The sequence below is a fragment of the Gigantopelta aegis genome, chromosome 11, assembly GCF_016097555.1.
Source record: "Gigantopelta aegis isolate Gae_Host chromosome 11, Gae_host_genome, whole genome shotgun sequence".
NCBI classification, from domain to species: domain Eukaryota; kingdom Metazoa; phylum Mollusca; class Gastropoda; order Neomphalida; family Peltospiridae; genus Gigantopelta; species Gigantopelta aegis.
The window spans coordinates 14,890,986-14,916,747 of record NC_054709.1 but is presented as its reverse complement, the minus strand read 5'-3'; the positions used below and the strand labels follow the sequence as shown (position 1 = coordinate 14,916,747).

At 36.5% G+C, this 25,762-nt stretch overlaps 1 protein-coding gene across 1 annotated transcript in view; it reads left to right on the top strand.

The window, feature by feature from the left end:
• LOC121384989 (cell death abnormality protein 1-like) overlaps positions 1-23,228 on the top strand; it is a 51,717-nt gene extending 28,489 nt beyond the window's left edge. The window contains exons 4-9 of the mRNA XM_041515501.1: positions 8,323-8,430; positions 11,850-11,993; positions 15,709-15,840; positions 17,430-17,564; positions 18,246-18,377; positions 21,711-23,228. Of these exons, the coding sequence (XP_041371435.1) occupies positions 8,323-8,430; positions 11,850-11,993; positions 15,709-15,840; positions 17,430-17,564; positions 18,246-18,377; positions 21,711-23,107 (2,048 nt within the window). The 3' untranslated portion in view covers positions 23,108-23,228. The remainder of the gene's footprint in view (positions 1-8,322; positions 8,431-11,849; positions 11,994-15,708; positions 15,841-17,429; positions 17,565-18,245; positions 18,378-21,710) is intronic.
• Positions 23,229-25,762: the final 2,534 nt, after the last annotated feature.

The window sequence follows — 25,762 nt, the reverse complement described above, 5'->3', positions numbered from 1 at the left end:
GACCACAAGTTTGTAACACAAATTATTTTACTCTTGATGTTGAAAAAGTCCACATAAAATTCTGTAAATGGATTTTGGGGGTCAATAAATATCCCAGTAATGCTGTAGCATTAGCAGAATTAGAAAGACTGCCACTGGCGTATGATATAATTATTAATGCCTTTAAATATGTATTACATATCCAGACTTCAAACAACCCACTGTTAACTGCTGCGTTTATTGATAGTTCAAAGTCAGCTCAGAACAACAAACCGTCGTGGGTAGCTAAACTTATTAATGCTGCAAAGCTAATTGGAATTCCTACGCATCTATCTTCTTCAACTCCAGAGTTACCGACTGCTTGCACTTTAGGTGAAATCGTAATTAAATGCGATCAGTACTGTTTGCAGTATATTACGACACAGCTAACATCCAACAAAAAGTCTAACAAATATGGTAATAAAATGCGCACATATATGTCATTCAAACAACGTTCGAGTTCAGTTGAGACCTATTTATTACATACCAAAGACTATGACAGCAGAAAAGCTTTTAGTAGGCTTCGTTTGAGTGAACATTCACTTATGACTGAAAAGGGAAGACACAAGAAACCACCTGTCTCTGCGAATGAGAAATATTGTCCCAACTGTCCCCTAGAAGTTGAAGACGAATATCATTTCATTATCAAATGCCCTATATATAATGCTTTTAGAAATGATTTACATCATAAAATAATAAAACAAGAATAACATTTTTCTTTTCTGACTAATAATGGAAAAATTCTTATTTCTTACATGCAACAATATTCCGGAATTATGCCCTATAATTTGCAATTTTGTAAAGAGATGCTTTAAGTTGCGTGAAAGCATATGAGTTGGAAGTAATTTCAAATTGCTTGCATTTCTCATCTGTATAAACTAATGGAGAATGTACGAGGGTGTGTGGATTCGTTAAAAATAATTCACGCCAAAGCTTATAATTTTCCGCAATGTGTTAAAACTGATGGGATTTAGTGACGTCACGTAATCCTATGACGTTGTTTGACAACAGAGGAATGCTGAAATAAACAGTTGAAACAAATTCGAGACATTATAACCAGCAAGTGTCTGAATCATATTAACCCTTATCCTGCCGTTGACGTGTATACACGTCAAGCGTCATCACAATGACGTCACTTTGCATTGTTTTCATTTAAAAATCGTTTTCTAAATTAATTGTTGACATTTTTGTCAAAAACAAAGTAAGAAAAAAATATCAATAAATAGTCTTAGAATGACATATGCAAATATTTGCTAAATTGTTGTTGTACATCTTATGTTTAAAAAAAAAAAAAAAAATACCCGTCAAATGGCGCGTGCTATTGTTTGTTATGGTTTCTTGTTTTTTGGTAGCGGTTTCTTTTATCTCTACAAAGTTGTCATAATATACCATTATATATGAACTACATTATGACAGTTGTATTAAAATAGAACAAGTATCACTTTTAATGCCTAAAAAAAGGTACAAACACAATCAAATAGTTGTAATCCGACGGCATAAACAGTCATCGAAAAGCGCCATTTCCCTATTTCTATTTATAAACAACAGGTCATGTGACAGCACATTTCCCACCATACAATTTGACAGCAGTAGTATACATTGTTTGCATGTGCTGCTAACTGTTTTCATTAATAATTACAACGTGGTTATTTATACTACAGCAGACGATATTCTAACTAGCTACATGTATGTTTGCTTGAACAGTTACGTCGACTATATGATCGAATACGTACATGTGCTCGGTGTTCGTTGTTGTGTTGTTGTGTGTTGTTTTTCTGCCAGTTTTTCCTTTTTCCTTTTCATTCACATTGGTATTAATCACTACTGAGTGGATATATATTTGTTTTCATTTTTTTTAAATGAATTACAAACGATAGGTTAAGAATATCTTCTGAACTAGTCTGGGGAATACCTTGACCTACATTATTTTCAATAACCAATCACAAAACATTCTCGTTGCGTGTCACACACAATTATGTGGCGCCACCGGTTTTTTGTTTTATTATTGAAATAGATTAAAGCATGTACTATACTGTACCAGTCGCGGATCAAACGATTGTGTGTGTGTGTGTGGGGGGGGGGGGGGAGGCGCCGTACATGGCTTTTTTTTATGAATAAGTTAGCGTATACAAGCAGTGAATGTTTTGTAATTATGTTTGTATGGTGGATAACAATTTTTAAAAAATCAGGCATGTGTGCTGGGATTTTAGGTAGGGGCGTCTGGAGAGCGAAGTTTATAGGGGATATGTATTGAATTTGGTTTTGTTTTTTAATCTGCTCGAGCAGGAACCGGAAAGGGGGTGGGGGGTGGGGGGCAGGCGACCCATTCCCTGCACACATCTGCAAATGTTATAGAGATAAATTAATCATCATGAGGTAAACTGTAGTTGTGTTGGATCTATTGTATTTTGATAAATTTATTAGTACCAAAATCTAAATTTCGGGCGAATACGGCAGAGACATTCTGGCAAATTGAGCTGGCCTGAAACCTTTTCATCATGTACTAGTAGTTCCAACATTTCTCTCACAATACTAGTGTGCAGTGCTTCGTTTGAAACCCTATACTATTATTATATATAGCTGGTTGGCAGTAACGCTAAAACTAATAAATGTAGTTTTTTAGTTGGTGGTATTTTCGTTTAATTTGGGCACAAATTAGCCTGCCTTTCTCCCTCTCCCACCGCTACAAAACAAAACGGGATCTCGTACGCTTATGATTAGTACATCATGCCTGTACGGTACCAATTGGTGTGGATGCGTCGGGGGTATACACACCCTCGCCGCGAGGTCCAATTTTTTTCCCCTTGCAACAGTTATCGACCGTTTTTTAGAATAGCGACACGGTCCTTTTTTCGTGTTACGCAACACCCCAAAAAAATCGTGCGGTAACTATATGGACCTATATAAAATGTGAAAATTACAGTAGGATAATGGTTTGCAATAGATTCAGAGTAAGTAATCATGTTTTTTATTTTAAAAATATGGTGATAATTGTTTTTTGTTTTTTTAATTAATACTGTTGTGTAGGCCACGACCCGAAACATTGTTTTTGTCTCAAAAATAGTTAAACAAATTATTTAATGCAAATAAAATGTTGTATTCAGGATGTAATAATCACAAATCATAAAACGATCCTATATTGTTTGTAAAAATATCAAAGAAAAATCGCAAAAACATCGAAGTTTAGTTGACCTATATTATCGACGCTTGACCCAGATACAATACTTCGCGGGACCAACTGCCAGTGATTTCTTCTTCTTTCACTCCCTCAATAAACATGTCAGAAGAAGTTGCACAAATATAAATTCATGATTCCGATAATAATGTTTTCAAGATTTACTAGTACTTGTGTGACATCTCAAGTGACCTATTGCGGTAGGGAGCACATTTTCTACGTCCGCTCGGACTACTGTGCGTCACGCATAAACGTTTCATGTTTTTGACTTCTCAAAAAGTTCTTAATCAGTTCCAGCTACATTTTGTGCCACACCTAAACACATTCTAACCTCCCTCTCCAAGGGCCTAAGCGACAGGGCCCAAAATGAAAAAAAAAAAAGCGGCATCAGGGCCGTAGCTAGCGGGGGGGGGGGGGGGGGGGGGCGGGGCGCAAAAAAAAAAATCCGGAAAGCATTATAGAAAATTCTCTTCTTAACCGTTTAAGGAGTTTTAGACTATTAACTACTCAGTTGCCCCCCCTTCGCCCCCCCCCCCCCCAAAAAAAAAAAAAAAATCCTAGCTACGGCCCTGGGCATAGGCCTAAGCGTACGGGCTCTCATTTTTGTTGGGGTTGCAGGCAGATTTCTGCCAGAGTTGAACGAAAATCCCTGAATCTGGATAACACCAATTATTCATATTAGCTTTACTGCCAAACAGCAGGGCCTCAGCTAACGGCTAGAGGCAATGGTGTATGTGTTTTATTTTTTATTTAACGACACCACTAGAGCACACTGATTTATTAATCATCGGCTATTGGATGTCAAACATTTGGTAATTTTGACATACTAGTAGTCTTAGAGAGAAAACCCACTACATTTTTCCATTAGTAGCAAGGCATCTTTTATATACACCATCCCAAAGACAGGATAGTACATACCATGGCCTTTGATATACCAGTCATGGAGCACTGGCTGGAACGAGAAATAGCCCAGTGAGCCCACCAATGGGAATCAATCCCAAACCAACTGCGCTTTACCACTGGGCTGCGTCCCGCCCTGGCGTGGGAGGAATGCATTAGGGGGGGGGGGGGGTGTTGTTAAAATAATAGAAAAATAGTTTATTGATACTGATGTTTTAAGTATGTAACCTCCCAGAAATGACTGCAAAATGGTGTCTTGCACCTTCCATGCTCATTGGTTCATTATTTTAAATCCTAGTTACAGCCCTGAACAGCTATATATATATATAGGGTTGCAAATGAATCACTACATATTTTTACATGGATTACAACTAATATTGTGTCAGAGTAAAATGATGGAAATACATCGTGAAAAGGTTTTAGGCCAGCTCATTTGCCCGAAATGCTATACCTGGATAGTATTCAAATAATATATAAAGGCAAATAGATGACCAGTGTATATAACTTGTGAATGTCCCCTAGGTGTGGATGGAGTTCACAATAGTTATATAGAAATTGCATATCCGTGACCCATTTCCTTGTGAATTTGGTCATTCTACCCCTCTCCTAAGGGTGGGGCACAGATAGGGGGAAATTAAGCCAATTGTCGTGTCCAGAAATACCATAAAAATATACATTTTGCGAATTTCCTTAATGTTGTGTCCCCTGTCCCCCCTCCCCTCAGGTAGGAGACAAATTCATTAAACCATCTATCATATAGACAAATGCATTTAAACTATTATGTCTTCAGAAATACTAGACCATTTCCAAGCAAATTTATTTGGAAAACCCAAAACCATAAATTTGGTCATTTTAATCCCCCAAGGTAGTTGTGGTCAGCAATTTACTCAGGTGACCATTTAGATCTATTTTGTATCATGCATAAGTGTTCAACATTTGATACACATTATGTATACGGTACATATTTAATTAGGGCTCACATGTTGATGTTTGTTTCTTTGGGTTTAAAATATTTTTTAGGTGAATGGACATTTTACTCTTTTTTGTTTACAATTGTGACCGTGTGAAGCACTATTGCAAGTATCTTGTGTCACAATAAATTACTGAAATGCATAAAATACTTTTTACTATTTCTATTATTCTAATATCAGTGTTCAGGGTTTCTGCCAGAGGGTATGAAGGGTAAAATTATGTACCCTAAAATCTTGGGAATGAATGGATACGTTTTAATAATTTTTAGAACGATTATAGTAAGATAGCTGCTGCTTAAAGTTTGTACATGAAATGCAGTGTCCAATTTCAAAAGATTCCAAACCCCATAGCCACCTAGTAGCGGCAGTTATGATCTGGAGTTTTCAAGTACCCTCAAATTATTGATTACTGGTGTCCTTTACTTTTGACCTTATGACCCAAAAGTTGTATGCACACAGCAAATAGTTTCCAGTTTTATATACCTTACCATGGTAACATAGTTTGCATTGGTTACCATGGTAACAGTTTGGGTACCATGGTAACATATAGTTTGAACTGGTTACTATGGTAATAGAATTAATAAGCTTCATATATCTTTTCTACAGGCATAGTACAATTATGTCACTATACATTGTTGTTTTTTCTGTCCTTGAAAATTATATGTTTTTAGAAATTTGTTTTCTGTTATGCATTGGTTACCTTGGTAACATAATTCACAATTTTCACACTTCTCTTATAAACAGCTGGGAGCTTATTATTACATCATTATACAGTGATTTGTATTCAAATAAATTCATTTAAAACATTTCATATGGGAAATGGTTCCTCTTTTTGCATTGGTACCATGGTAACAGAATTAATAATGTTCATTTGAAAATGACAGGAAGTGAAAGGGCATATACCTTTTTTAAAATCTTGTGTCATTTGACAAAGCTATATAAAGTAATAGAGATAGTATACATATTTTTAGTGTCTATGTAATGTTGGACACAATTTCCACAAGTTACAAAAATGCGTTGATGGTAGTATGTGCATTTGACCCTATTATTCAAAAACAAAATTGGCTGTCTACTTAATTCTTTTTCTAAATCGAGTAGTATGGTTAATAGATCACACCACAGACTTAAATTAAAAGCAAAATATTAATTTTAAATTAACGTTTTTATAATTATTAATAAAATGGTATATTGAAAGTTGCAGCTGTTGCCATGGTAACATAAATAATATAACTGACTATAAAATGTTAGTGTTATGTAGGTGGATATTCTTAGTATATATGTGTATAATTTCATGCTGAAATGTCAACTGATTTAAATAATATTACCAGATATGTATAATAGTTAATGTTGAAAATTATGTTCATAATTTAAAAAAAATGCGTTGATAGCCGAATGCGCATCTGAGCCAGTTTTTCAGAAAAACGCGGTTGTCGACTTAATTTTTTCTTTACATCAAGCAGTATGGTTAATAAATCACAGCATAGACTTAAAAAAAAAAAAAAAAAGTTTTTAATTAAAGTTTTCATAATTATTAATGAAAATATGGCATATTGAAATTTGCAGGTGTTGCCATGGTAACATAAATAATATAACTGACTATAAAATGTTAGCGTTACGTAGGTGGATATTCTTAGTATATATATGTGTAATTTCATGCTGAAATGTCAACTGATTTTAATAATATTACCAGAAATGTATAATAGTTAATGTTGGAAATTATGTTCATAATTTACAAACATGTGTTCATAGCCGAATACGCATCTGACCCTATTTTTCAGAACAAACGCGGTTGTCAACTTAATTTTTTCTTTACATCAAGCAGTATGGTTAATAAATCACAGCATAGACTTAAATTAAAAGAAAAATATTAGTTTTTAATTAAAGTTTTCATAATTATTAATGAAAATATGGTATATTGAAATTTGCAGCTGTTGCCATGGTAACATAAATAATATAACTGACTATAAAATGTTAGCGTTACGTAGATGGATATTCTTAGTATATATGTGTGTAATTTCATGCTGAAATGTCAACTGATTTTAATAATATTACTAAAAATGTATAATAGTTAATGTTGGACATTATGTTCATAATTTACAAAAAAGCGTTGATGACAGTATGTGCATTGCACCCTATTATTCGGAAAAAATGGCAGTCTGCTTAACTTGTTCTTTAAATCAATCACTATGCTTAATAAATCACAGCATACACTTAAATTAAAAGAAAAATAGTAGTGTTTTATTCATGTTTTCTTAATTATTAATGAAAAAATTGTATATTGAAATTTGCAGCTGTTGCCATGGTAACATAAATAAAATAACCATCTACAGAATGCTATCATTACGTAGGTGGATCATTATAGTATATATGGGTGTAATTTCATGTTAAAATGCCCATGAATTTTAATGAAATTACTAGAAATGTAGAACAGGAGAAAATTCTTTAAATTTAGCAAAAAGAATGCGGCAGGATAAGGGTTAATAGCAAAATAAAACACAATATGTGATAAATCTGAACATACATTTATACTGAACAGTTACCAGAACAGAACAGAACAGAACAGAACTTTATTTACTCTCAGGCCGTAAACCACAGCATATGAGGTACATAATACAATTATACATATATTTTGACAAGATGGCAAACGTATAAGTATTTCATATAAATAAATAAATAAATAAACAAATATATATATGTATATATACATACATACATACATACATAAAATACATATCCATATAGGTATTTTAGCCGGGGGACTTAAAGGTATTCATAATAAATTTACAGAAAATTGACAGTTTACGAAGGACACCGATTACCTCGAAATGCATTTTTTTAATTTGTAAAATAAAATCCCGAGAGTGCCGATTCCAACTGCATTTTGATGTATCATATACGTTTCTAAATCTACGAGATATTCCATACACAATTTGACGATTACCAACCTTGTTTTTGTTGTATTTGCGAAATTAAACTCGGTATGACTAAAGATGTTATCTTTTTGCTGAAGGACAGCAAAGCGTTTTGTTACAAGTTTGTGCTTGTTTACATTAGAATTAGCAGTTGACGTTGCATTACGTTACCTACTCATTAATTGGATATAATTTTGTCTCATCTTTATTTTCATTGGTCAGGGCAATATCACTTTTGATGGACCGGTGAGACCGTCGCAGGGCAATATCACTATTTAGATAGGAAAATGCGTAAATTTTATGAATGTGGGGAAAGTGTGTTAACAATTAAATGTTTAAATTTCAGTTGACGCCCCGTGTAAGGTTGGGGCATTCAGCTGTACAAACGGCAAGTGTGTGAGCATCGCCTGGGTTCTGGATGGACAGGACGACTGCGGGGACGGGTCAGACGAAGGTAAGTTTACCCGTACAGTTACAAACAGGTTACCACAGTATAGTTACAAACAGGCTGCCACAGTATAGTTACAAACAGGCTGCCACAACACAGTTACAAACAGGCTACCACAACACAGTTACAAACAGGTTACCACAGTATAGTTACAAACAGGCTGCCACAATACAGTTACAAACCGGCTACCACAACACAGTTACAAACAGGCTACAACAATACAGTTACAAAAAGACTACCACAATAGAGTTAGAAACACATAAAACAGGCTACCACAATATAGTTACAAACAGGCTACCACAATACAGTTAAAAACACATAAACAGGCTACCACAATACAGTTACAGACAGGCTACCACAATACAGTTAGAAACACATAAAACAGGCTACCACAATACAGTTACAAACAGGCTACCACAAGACAGTCACAAACAGGCTACTACAATAAGTTACAAACAGGCTACCACAATACAGTTAGAAACATATAAACATGCTACCACGATACAGTTACAAACAGGTTAACACGCTACCACAATCGCTATAAACAGGTAAACATACTACCATAATACAGTTACAAACACGTGAACAGGCTACCGCAATATATTACAGTTGTAAATACATAATAGGCTACCATAATACAGATGCAAACACGTAAACCCGCTATGATATTAGTTACAAACGCATGAACAGGTTACCATAATATAGTTACTAACACATGACAGGCTAGAAACAGACAGTTACAAACACGTAAACAGTCTACCATAATACAGTTATAAACACGTAAACAGGCTACATATTACAGTTACAAACACGTACACTGGCTACCATAATACAGTTACAAACACGTAAACAGGCTACCATAATACAGTTACAAACACGTATACAATAATATAGTTAAAAGCACGTAATAGGCTACCATAATATAGTGACAAACACGGAAATACGCTATCACAATAGTTGGAAACACGTAAACAGCCTACCATAATACAGTTAAAAACACGTAAACCGGCTATCTCATTACAGTTGCAAACACGTCAATATGCTACCATAATACAGATACAAACTCGTAAGCATGCTACCATAATATAGTTACAAACACGTAAACCGACTACCATAATACAGTTACAAACAGGTAAACAGGCTACCATAATACAGTTACAAACACGTAAATAGGCTACGACAATACATTACAAACACACAAAACAAGCTACCATGATACCCATACAAACACGTATACCATAATATAGTTAAAACACGTAATAGTCTACCACAATATCATATTACAGTTGTAAATACATAACAGGCTACCATAATACAGATTTAAACACGCATTAATATTAGTTACAAACGTATGAACAGGTTACCATAATACAGTTACTAACACGTAATAAGCTAGAAAAAGAGTTACAAACATGTAAAGCGGCTACCATAAAACAGTTACAAACAGGTAAATATGCTATCATAATACAGATACAGATACAAACACGTAAATAGGCTACCACAATCATTACACACAGGGAAACAGGCTACCACCATAGTTACAAACACGTAAAACAAGCTACCATGATACAGATAGAAACACGTATACCATAATATAGTTAGGAACACGCAATAGGATGACATAATTCAGTTACAAACATGTAAACAGGCTACCATAATAGTTACAAATAAATAAGCAGGCTACCATAATACAGTTGCAAACACGAAAACAGGCTATCATAATAGAGTTACAAACATGTAGACAGACTACCATAATATAGTTATAAACACGTAAGTAGGTTACCATAATACAGTTACAAACACGTGAACAGGCTATCCTAATACAGTTAAAACATGAAAACAGACTACCATAATACTGTTATAAAGACGTGAACAGGCTACCATAATACAATTACAAACACGTGAACAGAGTAACATGATACAGTTACAAACAGGTAAACAGGCTACCATAATACAGTTACAAACACGTGAACAGAGTAACATGATACCGTTACAAACACGTAAACGGGCACCACAATACAGTTGATAACACTTAAATAGGCTATCATAATACAGTTACAAACACTTAACCCACCATAATACAGATTAAACACGTACACAGGCCACCATAATATGTATAAAGCCGTGATCAGGCTACCATAATACATTTACAAAAAACGTGAACAGGCTACCACAATAGTTACAAACACGTAAACAAGATACAATAATCCAATTACAAGCACGTAATAAGCTACCATAATACAATTACAAACATGTAAACTTGATACCATAATACAGATACAAACACATACACGGGGTATCATATTACATTTACAAACACGTAAATAGGCTATCATAATGAAACTACAAACACTTAAATAAGCTACCATAATATAGTTATACACATATAACAGGTTACCATAATACTGATGTAAACAGGCTACCATAATACAGTTACAAACACGTAAACAGGCTTTCATGATACAGTTACAAACACGTAAATGGGTTATAATACATTTACAATCACATAAACAGCACACTATAATAAAGTTACCAACACGAAAACAGGCTTCCATAATAGTTACAAACTCGTGAACAGGCTATCAAATTACAGCTACACACACGTGAAAAGACTACCATAATACAGTTACAAACACTTAAACAACCCACTATAATAACGTTTAGACACATAAGCTGTCTACCATAATAATTACAAACATGTAAAAAGGCTAGCAAAATACAGTTGCAAACATGTAAATAGGCTATCATAATACAGTTACAAAGACGTAAACAGACTATCATATTACAGTTACAAACACGTAAACAGGCTACACTATTACAGTTACAAACGTATGAACAGGCTACTATAATACAACTACAAACACGTAAGCAGGCTACCATAATACAGCTAAAAACAAGTGAACATGCTATCACATTAGAGTTGCAAACACGTCAACTGACTACCATAATACAAGTTGCTGCCACATTATAGTTACAAACACGTAAACAGGCTATCATATTACAGTTACAAACATGCAAACAGACTATCAGTTACAAACACGTAAACAGGCTATCTCTCTCTTTGTCCCTCGTTCTTGCAGTATCTGTCTCTGTGTCGCTCTCTCATTTTCTGCCTCTGTCAATCTGCATCATTATTTTGTTCTCCCCTCCCTATATCTCCTCTTCTATCTCCACAACTGGTATATCAAAGTCCGTGGTATGTGCTGTCCTGTCTGTGGGGGAAACTGGACACAAACGACCTCTTGCTGCTAATGGAAAACTGTAGCGAGTTTCCTCTAAGAGTATATGTTAAACAGCACCAAATGTTTGGCATCCGATAGCCAATGATTAATATATCAATGTGCTCGATTGGTGTCGTTAAACTAAACAAATTTAACTCTCTAAAATGTAAGATAATTTAGTATATATATATATATTTCGTTTAGCCAAAACCCTTGGATCTGCGTGCAGCATAGAAGATTTATGCTGCTACTGTAACCAGTATGTAGCAGATTCTGAATGCCGCCAGGGGTCATGCCAGTGTGTATCCGGAAGAGCCGGAAATGACGTTGGGACACAATGCTCTCGACGTAAGTCCAGTTAAATCACATAGAATGTTTCTGTAGATGTATGTTTCATCAAACGTATAATCTTGTACCACCATATTACAATATCGTTTACTAATGAAATATTACACAACTGCAGCTTTAATAAACTTTAAATATCACCTCACCACGTTATAATATAATTGACTCTTACAAAATACAAACACAACTACTGTTTAATAAACTCACGATGTTGTTTCGCCATGTTACAACATTAACATTATTACTAATGGAAGATACAAAAACTACAGGTTTAATAAACGTACAATCTAACCTCCCCATATTATAACATATCATTGACTCGTGTAAAATAGAAACACAACTAAAGTTGAATAAACTCACAATCTCGTTCCACCATATCATAACATCATTAACTCGCAAAATACAAACACAACTATACTACGGTTTTAATAAACTCACAATCTCACCTCGAAATATCATAACATCATTCAATGCAAACTACAAAGACCACTATAGTTTAAAGGGACAGACGCAAATTTTTAAACACTAAGGCATATTTTTCACTATTAGAACCGTTTATAATCACTGAAATCACACATTCATTTGAACCGCCTAACCCCCGTTTCGTACGCTATAAAATAATGTTCTCTGTGATGATACAACTAATGTACTCTACGCCGTCACGGTAATATTTTTAACTTTGCTGCCTCCAGCAGACATTGTGCTGGAGAAAAGGGACTGTAACGAGAATTAAGCGAATTATGATTACAGGGGTATCTGTTAGCTGTAATATTCCCTGCCTGATTGCAACAGACAGCTGAAACTACAGGACTGTTCTTGTTTGCTCTTAGTCAGGGTGAAAAAAGCTTTCTTGTTTTCCTTTAGGTTAGTACCTACATTAATAAACATATTTCCTAGAGGCGAAACTACGAAACGGTGGCTTTAAGCCAAACGATTGTTACTGAGCATGTCCGAGTAAATATATGATGGTACCAAGCTCAGTATATTTACACGTTACAGATATCCAGCATCACGTGTTTAAAAAAGTAAGCAGGCTATGTTGTCTGAACAAAAAGAGAGGGAACCAATTCACTGCCGGAGATACATTTATTCTTTTTGTGACATTAATTGTGTGTTTGTGTGAGACATTAGTAACATTACTATTGCCGTCCGCACAGTAGGTTTATTTTGTGTGATCAATAAACCAGTCATTGTATTCCAAATCGCATCTTTGTACATGATAGCGTCGAAGGGATATTCTGACAAGTTCGTGAGTGCAGAGCCACGGATGACTGTGATTGTGATGGTGACATTCTTACTAAATGTGAAGGAAAGAAAGAAAGAAATGTTTTATTTAACAACGCAATCAACGCATTTTATTTATGGTTATATGGCGTCAGACACATGGTTGAGGACCACGCGGATATTGAGAGAGGAAACCCGCTATCGCCACATCATGGTCTACTCTTTTCGATTAGCAGCAAGGAATCTTTTATATGCACCATCCCACAGACAGGGTTGTACATACCACGGCCTTTGATATACCAGTCGTGGTGCACTGGTTGGAACGAGAAATAGCCGAATGGGCCCACCTACGGGGATCGATCCCAGACCGACCGCGCATCGAGCGAACGCTTTACCACTGGGCTACGTCTCGCCCCATAAATGTGAAGGAGAATACAGTAACCGTACTCCAAATTACATCTCTGCACAATGCAGTGAAGTTCATGAGTGCTGTATCATGAATGTCTGTCAGATGCTTTGACTATAGGAGGACTGCCGTTTCCCAGTGACTGTGATATTCCAAATCACATCTCTGCACAATGCAGTGTCGAAGAGATGTCTTGATAAGTTCATGAGTGCTGTATCATGAACGTGTGTCAGATGCGTTGACTATTGGAGGACTGCCGTTTCCCAGTGACTGTGATATTCCAACTCGCATCTCTGCACAAGCCAGAGTCGAAGTCTGTGAGTGCTGTATCAAGAATGACAGTCAGGTTCCTTATCTATAGGACGACTGCCATTTCTAGTGACTACGATATTCATACTAAATGTGAAGGACAAAACAGTAACCGTATTGCAAATCGTATCTTTCTACAAGGCAGAGTTAAGTGGACGTTTTGACAAGTTAGTGAGTGATGCACAAGGTGCTTTGTTTATAGGAAGACTGACATTGCCAGTTACCACGATATTCCTACTAATTGTGAACGACAAAAAGTAACCGTATTCCGAATCGCATCTTTTTTTTTCCTTTTCTTTTTTGTCAAAAGACAAAATCGAGGAGAAGCTTAGACAAGTTTGCTACTACTACATCATGCGCTTTACCTACAAGAGGACTACCACTTCTCATAACGATTCGTCTTACTTTTTTTGTCGTAGAAGAGGACTTTTACTTCTAAACAAGATATTATGTAGACCACTGATGTGGCATGCAATCACGAATCACCGTTACAACTGTGATGGTATTAGCAAGTGTTTTGTGAAACACTAACAATCGACCTTTGAGAGTAAACATTGTTTTAATTCACGGAGTTTTGAGAAAAAGCAGCAATGGAATGGAAACAAACAAGAAAGCTATTAAAGAGGAAGGAAATGTTTTATTTAACGACGCACTCAACACATTTTATTTACAGTTATATGGCGTCAGACATATGGTTAAAGACCATACAGATAGGGAGAAGAAACCCGCTGTCGCCACTTCATGGGCTACTCTTTTCGATTAGCAGCAAGGGATCTTTTATATGCACCATCCCACAGGCAGGATAGTACATACCACGGCCTTTGTTACACCAGTTGTGGAGCACTGGTTGGAACGAGAAATAGCCCAATGGGGCCACCGACGGGGATCTATCCTAAACCGACCGCGCAACATCAAGCGAGCGCTTTAACACTGGGCTACGTCCCGTCCCGCTATTAAAGAGAAGTCACGGTTATGTGGTCATCGGCGATAAAGAAAGCTGATGTTTCTGAAGTTGTTTGTAACAACGGGGATTATACGCTGTGTTTGAAACTGTTATTGGACTTCGAATTAAAGATCCCCGCCCCCCCCCCCCCCCCCCCCAAAAAAAAGAAGAAAAAAAAAAAAAAAAGAAGTTATGTTAAATAACCATAATATCGTACTGTTATCGTTGTATTCGATTAAACTATTCCTAAACTCGAACCTTCCGTGTGACCGTAAAGGATTTAGTTTGTGAAAACTAAGCATGTTTGTTTTATATCTAGATTCAGGTTTTTGAAAATCAATTGTGGATCAATTAAAGGAGAAAAGTATGATTTAAAAAACAACAAGAAATCTCGAAATGTTTAATGTGAGAAATCTCGATATTGCGAACTAGAAAAACTATGTTTAGAGAAAACATATTTACTGACCGTGTTACTGAATTCAGATATACGAAAGCGTTTTCTTAAAACAGAGAAAATAAATAACAAAATCCGTTTATTTATTTATTTATTTATTTTTTATTAATTTGTTTTTATTGTGAAGAATAAAAAATATTCTAGAAAAACCCCTAATATTTTCAAAATGAACTTTAATGTATAAATGCTGATTGCTTTATTCATATGACCATTGCATAGTCCCTTTTTGGGTCCATTATTGATCTTAAAACTCGTTACTAACTTTTAAAAGTACTCGCTGTAAAATAAACTCTATAAAACCGCCACACATGCAGTATACTGAAATTGTCCTCATGACTGTCCCTAATGTACACGCTGCGTATATATAATAATAATATTACAGGTAAGTTTGGCGACAACTGCACGACTGACGTCGACTGTTCCCACGCCTACGACAACGGCATCTGCTCGACTGGTCGTTGTTCCTGTCGGGCGGGCTATTATAGATTTGACAATTTCACTGGATGCCAGTTACGTAAGTATTAATGGAAGTTTGTATTTTAAAGGATATAATATTATTAACTCTATTTTCATTCTCTCTTATGCCTTAAAACTGTCCTCTTAACCATTGTAAATATAATCATACAATGGTTGCAGTAAAGATTGTATTGTATTGTATTGCACATAGAGCATATTTCATGGTTTTTGTTTTTTTAAGTTTCTTTTATAATTTATTATTTTTAATTTCTTTTATAAAATGAAACATGATTTGTATCATATCGATTGAAGTCTTAAGTTTCAAGCACGATTTGTGTCATAGGAAATTGCAGACTTCACAAAACATTTGTTTGTTTTTGTTTTTTGTTGGGTTTTTTTGTGCTTTGTTTTTATCAACTATGATTTATATTTCATGTTAAGTCTGCAAATCCATTTGACACTAATGGCATATCAGTCACAGACACCCCCCCCCCCCAAAAAAAAAAAACCCCACAAAAAAACCCCAAAAAAACCCACAAAAAAAACAAACAAACAAACAAACAAACAAACAAACAAACAAAAAACCCCACCTCCCGACGACTTGAAACATTGTATTGCTTTAATTAGAATAATGGTAAATTGATGACAGCTATATAATAAACAGAAAACTTCATATTTCTATTTAGTGAAATATGATTTCTCTCTCATCTTGTAACATCCGCAATTTAATCTCACACTCTTCACACATGAATTGACTTGACGAGACGGGGGATAATAAAAATATATAATAATAAAGATCCTCAAAACAACATTCACAAAAAATAAATAATCATGAAATGTTCTTTATTTATTCTTCTGATTAGTTTGTACACTATTTGGTTTGGAAAACAATATAAATCAATTATCATATTAATAGTATAGTGCAATTCATGCTATGTATATTATTATTATTATTATTATTATTATTATGTTATTATTATTATTATTATTATTATTATTATTATTATTATTATTATTATTATTATGTTATTATTATTATTATTATTATTATTATTATTATTATTATTATTATTATTATTATTATTATAATATTATAGTATTATTATGTTGTTGTTGCTGCTGTTATCATTATTGTTGTTATTATTGGTAATAATAATATTATTATTACTACTACTATAATAATAACAATTAATATTATTATTGTTGTTGTTATTATTGTTAGTGTTAGTGTTATTGTAGTTGTTATTATAATATTGTTGTTATTTTATGATATAAACACGCCTTACGTTTGCAAGAGACCACGTTTGTATGTTTATATATTATGCTCATATCTTGGTTGTAATGAACGTTTTTTTTCAGCGGGGACAAGTGTGTTTAAACTAATAATTAGGCCTATGCAGTTAATAATGTACATAATATATTACCTCGCCGTCGAACCAAGTATTTGACTGCTGATTTTAACTACGATTAACTGGACATTAATCTTTATAGATATTCCAGTTAACCGTGTGGTTAACGTCATGGAACGTCACGTAATACCATGTGAATTGCTGCAGCTGGTTCGAATCCCGTTAATGTACACCTTGTGTTTTTAATATGTAATAAATTGTGGTACAAGCTATTATGTGTTATATTTGTTTATTCCAGGAAAGATCGGCGACAACACCTGCCAGACTGACGGGGACTGCAGCAGCGCCGTGCCCTTCAGCAGATGTGTGCAAGGTGTATGTCTGTGCAACGTCGGCCACTACGTCAACCCCGACAAGACGCAGTGTCTCAAACGTACGTGACTTTAATATTTATCAGCAGAGAAGAATCGTATGTAAGATATATGGATTTAATATCTATATCTATCTATCTATCTATCTATCTATCTATCTATATATATATATATATATCCCCTGAAGGAGGAGCTATTTTTCCTATTTAGATCACAATAATGGTCATGTACATTTGTGTAATGGTACTTAACAACAAATTTATGAAGTGTGTTAAATCACTGTGTTAAGACTTTATTATTCATATTTACCTACAAAAAGTGAACTTTTTCAATACCTACTTCACAAAAGGCGGACTAATTGTCTATCGCTATACATGGTTGGCGAAAACAAACCAATGAAATATCGCCTAACAACAGAAAACCTCGGCAAACCTCGTTACTGTTCGGTGCGGTAAGGGAGATAAGTCGAATGACTTCCGTGTTGATTAAAAGACGGAAATACCAGTAAAAAGCTTAAAAGTCGGACAAAACCGTTAAATTTATATTTTTATTTATTCGCGGAAAAAAATATAAAAATGCGGAATTTGGGTCATGAAAACGCGCAATTTCATGGCTTTGACTTTGGATATTTGGGAATTAAAATCGACATAGCCTGGTGGAGAACGATGCCGATTATCGGAGTCTAGAGACATAGGAGATAAAAATCTGGGCATCTAATTATTTGAGATGTGTTTGAATTGTAGGTAAAATTGGTGAATCCTGTCAGAACGACAGCGATTGTGTCGCCGTCATTACCAACAGCCACTGCCCCGCGAGAGTATGCGCATGTACATCCGGGTACTACGCGACGACTGACAACACAGAATGTAAACTACGTGAGTATTAACAAAACATGTATCACAAAACAAACAGTAAACAGTTCTGAGTCCGTACTTGTAAAACCTTTAGGGCCGATTTCTCGTGCCCGAGTTAGGTAACATCAGGTTATAATATAACCCGGGGTTAACCCTAGGCTACGTAACACGCTGAAAACCTTAGCCTACACACATGGGTCGGTGGTTTTTCTCATGCTTGGGTTAAGAGTCAAGACTCAATATTTAATGACGTCACAGGCATACGATTTGTATGGAAAAAGAAAGAAATGTTTTATTTAACGACGCACTCAACACATTTTATTTACGGTTATATGGCGTCAGACATATGGTTAAGGACCACACAGATTTTGAGAGGAAACCCGCTGTCGCCACTACATGGGCTACTCTTCCGATTAGCAGCAAGGGATCTTTTATTTGCGCTTCCCACAGGCAGGATAGCACAAACCATGGCCTTTGTTGAACCAGTTATGGATCACTGGTCGGTGCAAGTGGTTTACATCTACCCACTGAGCCTTGCGGAGCACTCACTCAGGGTTTGGAGTCGGTATCTGGATTAAAAATCCCATGCCTCGACTGGGATCCGAACCCAGTACCTACCAGCCTGTAGACCGTTGGCCTGCCACGACGCCACCGAGGCCGGTACGATTTATATGGCGTTCTCGTGACATAACAGTTTCAGACTATTAGAGTCTCCAGTCTAGACTAAACGTTTTATAAGCACCAGACTTGATATATATGTAAATGTATATGTCTATAATATGTATATGTACCTATGTATATGTTTGTTGTTTGTTTCTTTTTTCTTTCTTTTTTTCTTTTTTTGCGCGCGTGTGTATGTGTCTGTACGTGCGTGTGAGTTCGTGTGTGTGTGTGTGTGTGTGTGTGTGTGTGTAAGTTTGTCATACATTATAACGCCATGTAAAATACACACAGATATATATATATATATATATATATATAATATGCATATATATATATATATATATATATATATATTAAACTGCACATTACCCAAATATAATTGCAGCATGCTCAGATGTACTCAAAATGCAGGTGCGGATCCAGGGTGGTCAAAAAGGTTTGACCCTCTCCCCCTACCCGTTTACAATTTTTTATTTTTTTTTCCATTTATTTTTTAAATTCAGTCACTGCTAATATATAAAACTTTAATTTAAATTTGCTACATGTGGACCATCAATGCAAAACATCCTGGATCCGCAGCTCAAATGAAATCTGCTAACATAAAAAAAATGTAATGCTAGAAAAGACATGTTCGGTTATTCGCCTCTTCTTGACTAATATAAGCACCGTTCTGTTGTATATTCTGTAATGTTCGTATTTCGTTCACAGCACATGTTCTGTATTAAAGGGACATTCCTGAGTTGGCGCAATTTTTACGATGTTATCGACTAACAGAGACGTTTTAGCGATTGCAATTACATACCAAATATATTTTGCTGCATAAAATATTAGTGGCTGTATATTAAACGTGTTTCTGATCGTTCTAATATTTGTACTAGGTTAAATTTCATTTTATTTTCCCCAAATTGTTTTTCGTACGTACGAAATTATTTGAAAATAAAATCCAGTTTGGGCTTCTTACAAATATTAAGACGACCAGAAACACATTGAATATACAGACATTGACATAAGAAAATATATTTAATATGCAAGTTTAATCGTAGAAATATTTTATTAGTCGGAAACATCTTACAATGCAGTAAACTCAGGAATGTCTCTTTAATAGAAATAACCATTTAAAACACAGCATGCGCCTTTAATAGGCACGGTACTTCTCACGTCGCAGTGTATTGTTAATGATCATGAATGTCTTTGTGGCTTTTTATGTCCAGTACACTTTGTTAGAACCTCTTTTCTTTCTCAATAATCCTTAGGCTTAATACGCTCCCCCCAAAAAAACCCAACAAAAAACAACAACAAAGAACAAAAAACAAAAAAAAAAAAAAAAAAAAATCAACCCCCACCCCACCCACCCGCCCTCAAAAAAAAAAAGAACAAAAAAAAAGAAATAAAGAAAACTCACAAAAAACCACCCAACAAAACCCCCATATAAAACCATAAAAAAAAAAAAAAACTCCCACAAAAAAAAAAAAAAAAAACAAAAACCCACACCCCCCCCCCCCCCCCCCCCCCTACAACAACCAAACACAACACCACCCCAACAGTGTTTTTTTATAGGGACGTTTCCAAAACAAGTAGGCATTATGGTCAGCTTTAATAATTAAAAAAAAGTAAAACATTCATCCATACGGGTTCAGATCAAATCACATGCCATGTAGGCCCTATGCACACTTTTCACATAAAATGTATATCAAGTTTGAACAAAAATCGAAATCAAATAATTCGAAAACTTAGGATCGGCCTTTTTGTTATGCAATGTAGGCGCATCACACAAACATCTTAGGCCTTATTTGAGGTCTTAATACATCTCGTTATAAATTGAATTAATAAACAAACAGATGATTCATTGAGATTTTAATTTTTGTTCACTGCAGCCAACGCAACACAAGGCATAGTTATCGTAACTGACACATCGTATTTTCGTAACTTTATGTCTGAAGCGTACGAAGTATAACTTGTGAGCTCTTCTCTAGGGTATGGCTTTGTGCGATTATAACGTCACGGTTTGCGCGATTAAAACTTAACGGTTTGTGCGATTATGACGTAGCGCTTCGTGCGATTATGACGTATTTGGTTTGTGCGATTATGACATAATGGTTTGCGCGAGTATGACGTATGCAAGATGGACACTTACTAAGGTATACCTCCCCCCCCCCCCACACACACACCAAACCCCCAACACAAACAAATCCACTGATCTCTGTTGGTATAATATTAAACTTTGTTTTGTTTAACGACACCACTAGATGTCAAACATTTGGTAATTCTGACTCATAGTCAACAGAGAAAACCCGATACATATTTCCTAATGCAGCAAGGGATTTTTTATATGCACTTCCCACAGACAAGAACATACCACGGCCTTTGACGAGTTGTGGTGCACTGGTTGGAACGAGAAAAAACCAAATCAGTTGCACGGATCCACTGAGGTGGTTCGATCCTGCAACACCAGCACATCCGGCTATCGCTCAACCGACTGAACTAAATCCCGCCCCCTGGTAAGGTATTAACCAATCACCTATCATAGTGCCTTACAGTGGTTATTGCTTTTTGAAAAAAAGAAAACAAAACAAAACAAAGTTCCACATACATTGAACATTTTAAACATTTAATTGCAAATATGTTTAAAGACATTTTAATAAACACTAGTTTAAACAATAGTTATTGTTAAGAGATTTTTCATTTCAACAGGTGTCCTAGGTGACGGCATTCCATGCTTGATACATTCCGACTGCAACAATGCTATTGCCAATAGCAACTGCAAGGATCACATATGTACATGTAACTCTGGCTTCTACTCTAGCCGGAGAGATAACTCTAAATGTTTACTGAGAGAACTATATGATACATGCGTTTATTCCAGAGACTGCAGTGACGCCATTGCAAACAGTATATGCGCAGACAGTTACTGCGCATGCGTAACTGGTTTCACACCCAGTGATGACGGAGCGTCTTGTATGTTATTAAAAATAGATGATTTCTGTTCGGAGCATACAGAATGCTCAACCGCTGTTCCATTCAGTGAATGCAAAAACAGCAGGTGCGCTTGCAAGACGGGATACCAGTCGAATAATGGCGGCACTTCCTGTCGGAAACGGAAGCTTGGCGACGCGTGCGTCCGACACTCGCAGTGTTCTGCCGCTGTTAAGGGTTCCTACTGCCGGGGTCGAACCTGCAGCTGTAAGTCTGGCTCCGCGGAGACTGGTGACAAAAGTAGCTGCGTGAAGAGAGTCCTGGGAGACGCCTGCAAAGTCCACGCCGATTGTTACGACGCCGTCGACTTCAGCAACTGCACGCGAGAGACGTGTCGCTGCAACTCCGGCTATATGGCCAGCGAAGACGATCGCCAGTGCATCGTCCGGTCCGTCGGCAGCGACTGTCGGATACATACAGACTGTAGCCACGCCGTCATTGACAGCTACTGCGACAACACGACCTGCGCGTGTCCTCGAGGATTTCGGTTCGACTCGGACAACCTTGCGTGTACGATACGGATTGTAGGTGATGAGTGTCAGACAGATTCTGACTGCTCCAGGGTTGTGAATAACTCAAACTGTCTGAACTCAAAGTGTACGTGTAACACAGGATACAGAGTATCCGACAGTTCGTCCAAATGCATTCCTAGAAAGCTGTACGATAGGTGCAGCTACGACGACGATTGTTCTAGTGTCATCAATAGCAGTTTTTGTTTTGAGAACCGCTGTGAGTGTGTGAGTGGGTATGCAAGCTCTGACGACTTGCAGACGTGTAGCCCAAGAAGGCTTCAGCAGAATTGCAGTGTTCACGAGGACTGTTCTCATTCAGTTAGACACAGCACTTGTGTGCAGAAACTGTGTGTCTGTCAAGTCGGTTACGTGCAAGAGAATGCCACACTCTGCAGTCTGAGAACACTTGGTGATGCTTGCCTCTCTGACAAAGACTGTAGTGCAGCTGTTGTCCACAGCGGGTGCACTAACAACAGATGTTCTTGCTCGTCTGGATTTACAGATTCTGATAACAGGACTAAGTGTATCCCTGTTAAGATCGCTTCACCTTGCACGTTAGAACCTCGACTGCAGCAATGCAGTGGTGAACAGCAGTTGTGTTAACAATGTGTGCACCTGTTTGACGGGATTTCAGCAATCTGAAGACCTAACAGAATGCAACATCAGAAAAATCGGCGACTCCACATGCAGCGTGGACACAGACTGTAGCGCCGCTGTGGCAAATAGTCGCTGCACCCAAGGGATTTGCGTCTGCAACTCCGGTTACATGGAGACCAACAGTTACCAGACCTGTTCCATAAGGACTATAGGTGATAGCTGTTTTCTGGATTCTGACTGTTCGGACGCCGTGGATAACAGTTTGTGTGTAGATGATGTCTGCCAGTGCGATTCAGGGTGGCATTCTGTCAACAGTGTCAACTGTACCAAATACCAGATTGGAACAGGACTCTGCAGCTCCAATGTCGACTGTTCCACGGCGGTTGCTAACAGCAGCTGCTCAAACCACACATGCACGTGCAATCCGGGTTTCTATTCGACACGCGACAGACGTGCGTGTTTGATGAGACGTGTTGGAGACACGTGCGCCGCGCACATGGACTGCAGTTATGCCGTTTCGCATAGTAACTGCACGACCGGCGCATGTGTGTGCAATTCTGGGTACCATCCAAACACTGATAGGAACAAGTGTGTTATACGTAAGTGTAGCATGAGGCGTGTGTGCGGTTGACCTAAAATAATTGACCCATTGCGCATGATTGACAAATATTTTACTGACATGTCGCAAGGTATCTGCACGAACATGCATGCTTGTGGAATTCTGGATACAACCAAACACTGGCAAGTGTGTCCTATGTTAAGTGCAGCATGGAGTGTGTGCATGGCTGACCTAGATTGCTGACCCTTTGCAGTAAAACGTCTACACGGCCTGAACAATATTTGGCATGACTTTTAACACAACCAGAAAAAAAAGAACCCCCCCCCCCCCAAACAAAAACATACATCACACTATACTGTATGGTGCTAGAATACGATAAAAAAAGCATCTAAAGTTAAATTTGTTTAACGACACCACTAGAGCACATTGATTTATTAATCATCGGCTGTTCGATGTCAAATATTTGTAAATTATGACATATTGTTTTTGAGAAGAAAGCCGCTACATTTTGTTTCATTAGCAGCAAGGGATTTATATATGCATCATCTCACAGACAGGATATCGCGAGAAATAGCCCAATGGGCCACCGCCGAGTATCGATCCTAGACCAACCGCGCATCAGGCGAGTGCTTTACCACTGGACCACTGTACGTCTTGCGCCGATTTTAAAAATGTATGAAAATCCACCCTACAAAACAACTGTCGTACTATATTGCATAGTGTCGCCAAAACATTGCTTCAAATTGCCCTAGAATGCAACAAAAAGCATGTATTAAAAATATGGACGGAAAGCATTATCTCAAAATCTCACATCCTCCACGCATTGTGAAGCTAAAATAGACCTTGCCAATGATTTGTTCTTTCTACGGGTCTATGTAAAAAAAAAAAAAAAAAAAAAAAAAGGAGGGAAAAAAAAAAGGGGGGAAAAAAAAGAGGAAAAAATAAATAAAATGTGTTAATGTTTTACACATGGAGCTGAGCAACTTTTTGCCATCAGTCAAAGACCCATATCCCACAACTATTTTTTTTTACCTTAACGAAAACACACAGTATATTATAGCCATCAGCATGATAACCATTATTCAGTACGCCCAGTATATTATGGTGTTTGGTATAGCCCTTACTAAACCTATCCCTCGCTCGTAAACCCATCAACAGAATGACAGTTAAAGGTAATTTAATCTCACCGAATCGGGTTAGGACGTGGACGTTGTTTTCGTTTCATTTGAAAGATAAATGATCACACCTGTAGTATAGATACGCACTGTTCCGAAGAAGCCTTAGTTCAGGTATCCTACCAATATTGTTTTACCATAGGCGAGCATAAAGACATTACACTATGTAGAAATTAAAGGGACATTCCTGAGTTTGCTGCAATTTTTAAGATGTTATCGACTAATAGACTTTTTAACTACATATCAAATATTTTTTTTTTTTCGCATAAAATATTAGTGGCTGTATAGTAAATGTGTTTCTGATCGTTCTAATAGTTGTACTAGGTTAAATTTCATTTTATTTCCTGAAATATATGTTTTTGTACGTACGGAATTATTTGAAGACAAAATCCAGTTTGGGCTTCTTATAAATATTAAGACGACCAGAAACACATTGAATATACAGAAACTGTTATTCTAAACAAGAAAATATATTTAATATGTAAGTTTAATCGTAGAAATACTTTATTAGTCGGAAACATCTAACAATGCAACAAACTCAGGAATGTCACTTTAAACCGAAAAAACCCACAATAATGTTTATATTTCTACCATTAGATGAGCAGAGTAGTCCTTGTGATGCTATTCTGATAAAAATACTACCAAGTTCACCAACTGGAGTTTGAAATATTACCTGTCTTAATGGCGTAGCGAGCATGAGGCAGACAAGGCGTTTGCCTCGTCTGGAATTTCCCCAGATTTATTTTATTTTTTCCCATGACACTAATACTTATTTTACAGGTCTGGGTTTGCCTGGGCGTTTTTTCGTCTCTGGCTAGGCCTCAGATTCTTTTAGTTCGAAGGGTTCAAAAATCTCAATAGCCAGGCCACACATTACATGTTATGGCTTTCAATTCTAGAAAATCCTGGTTTTACACTACATTTATG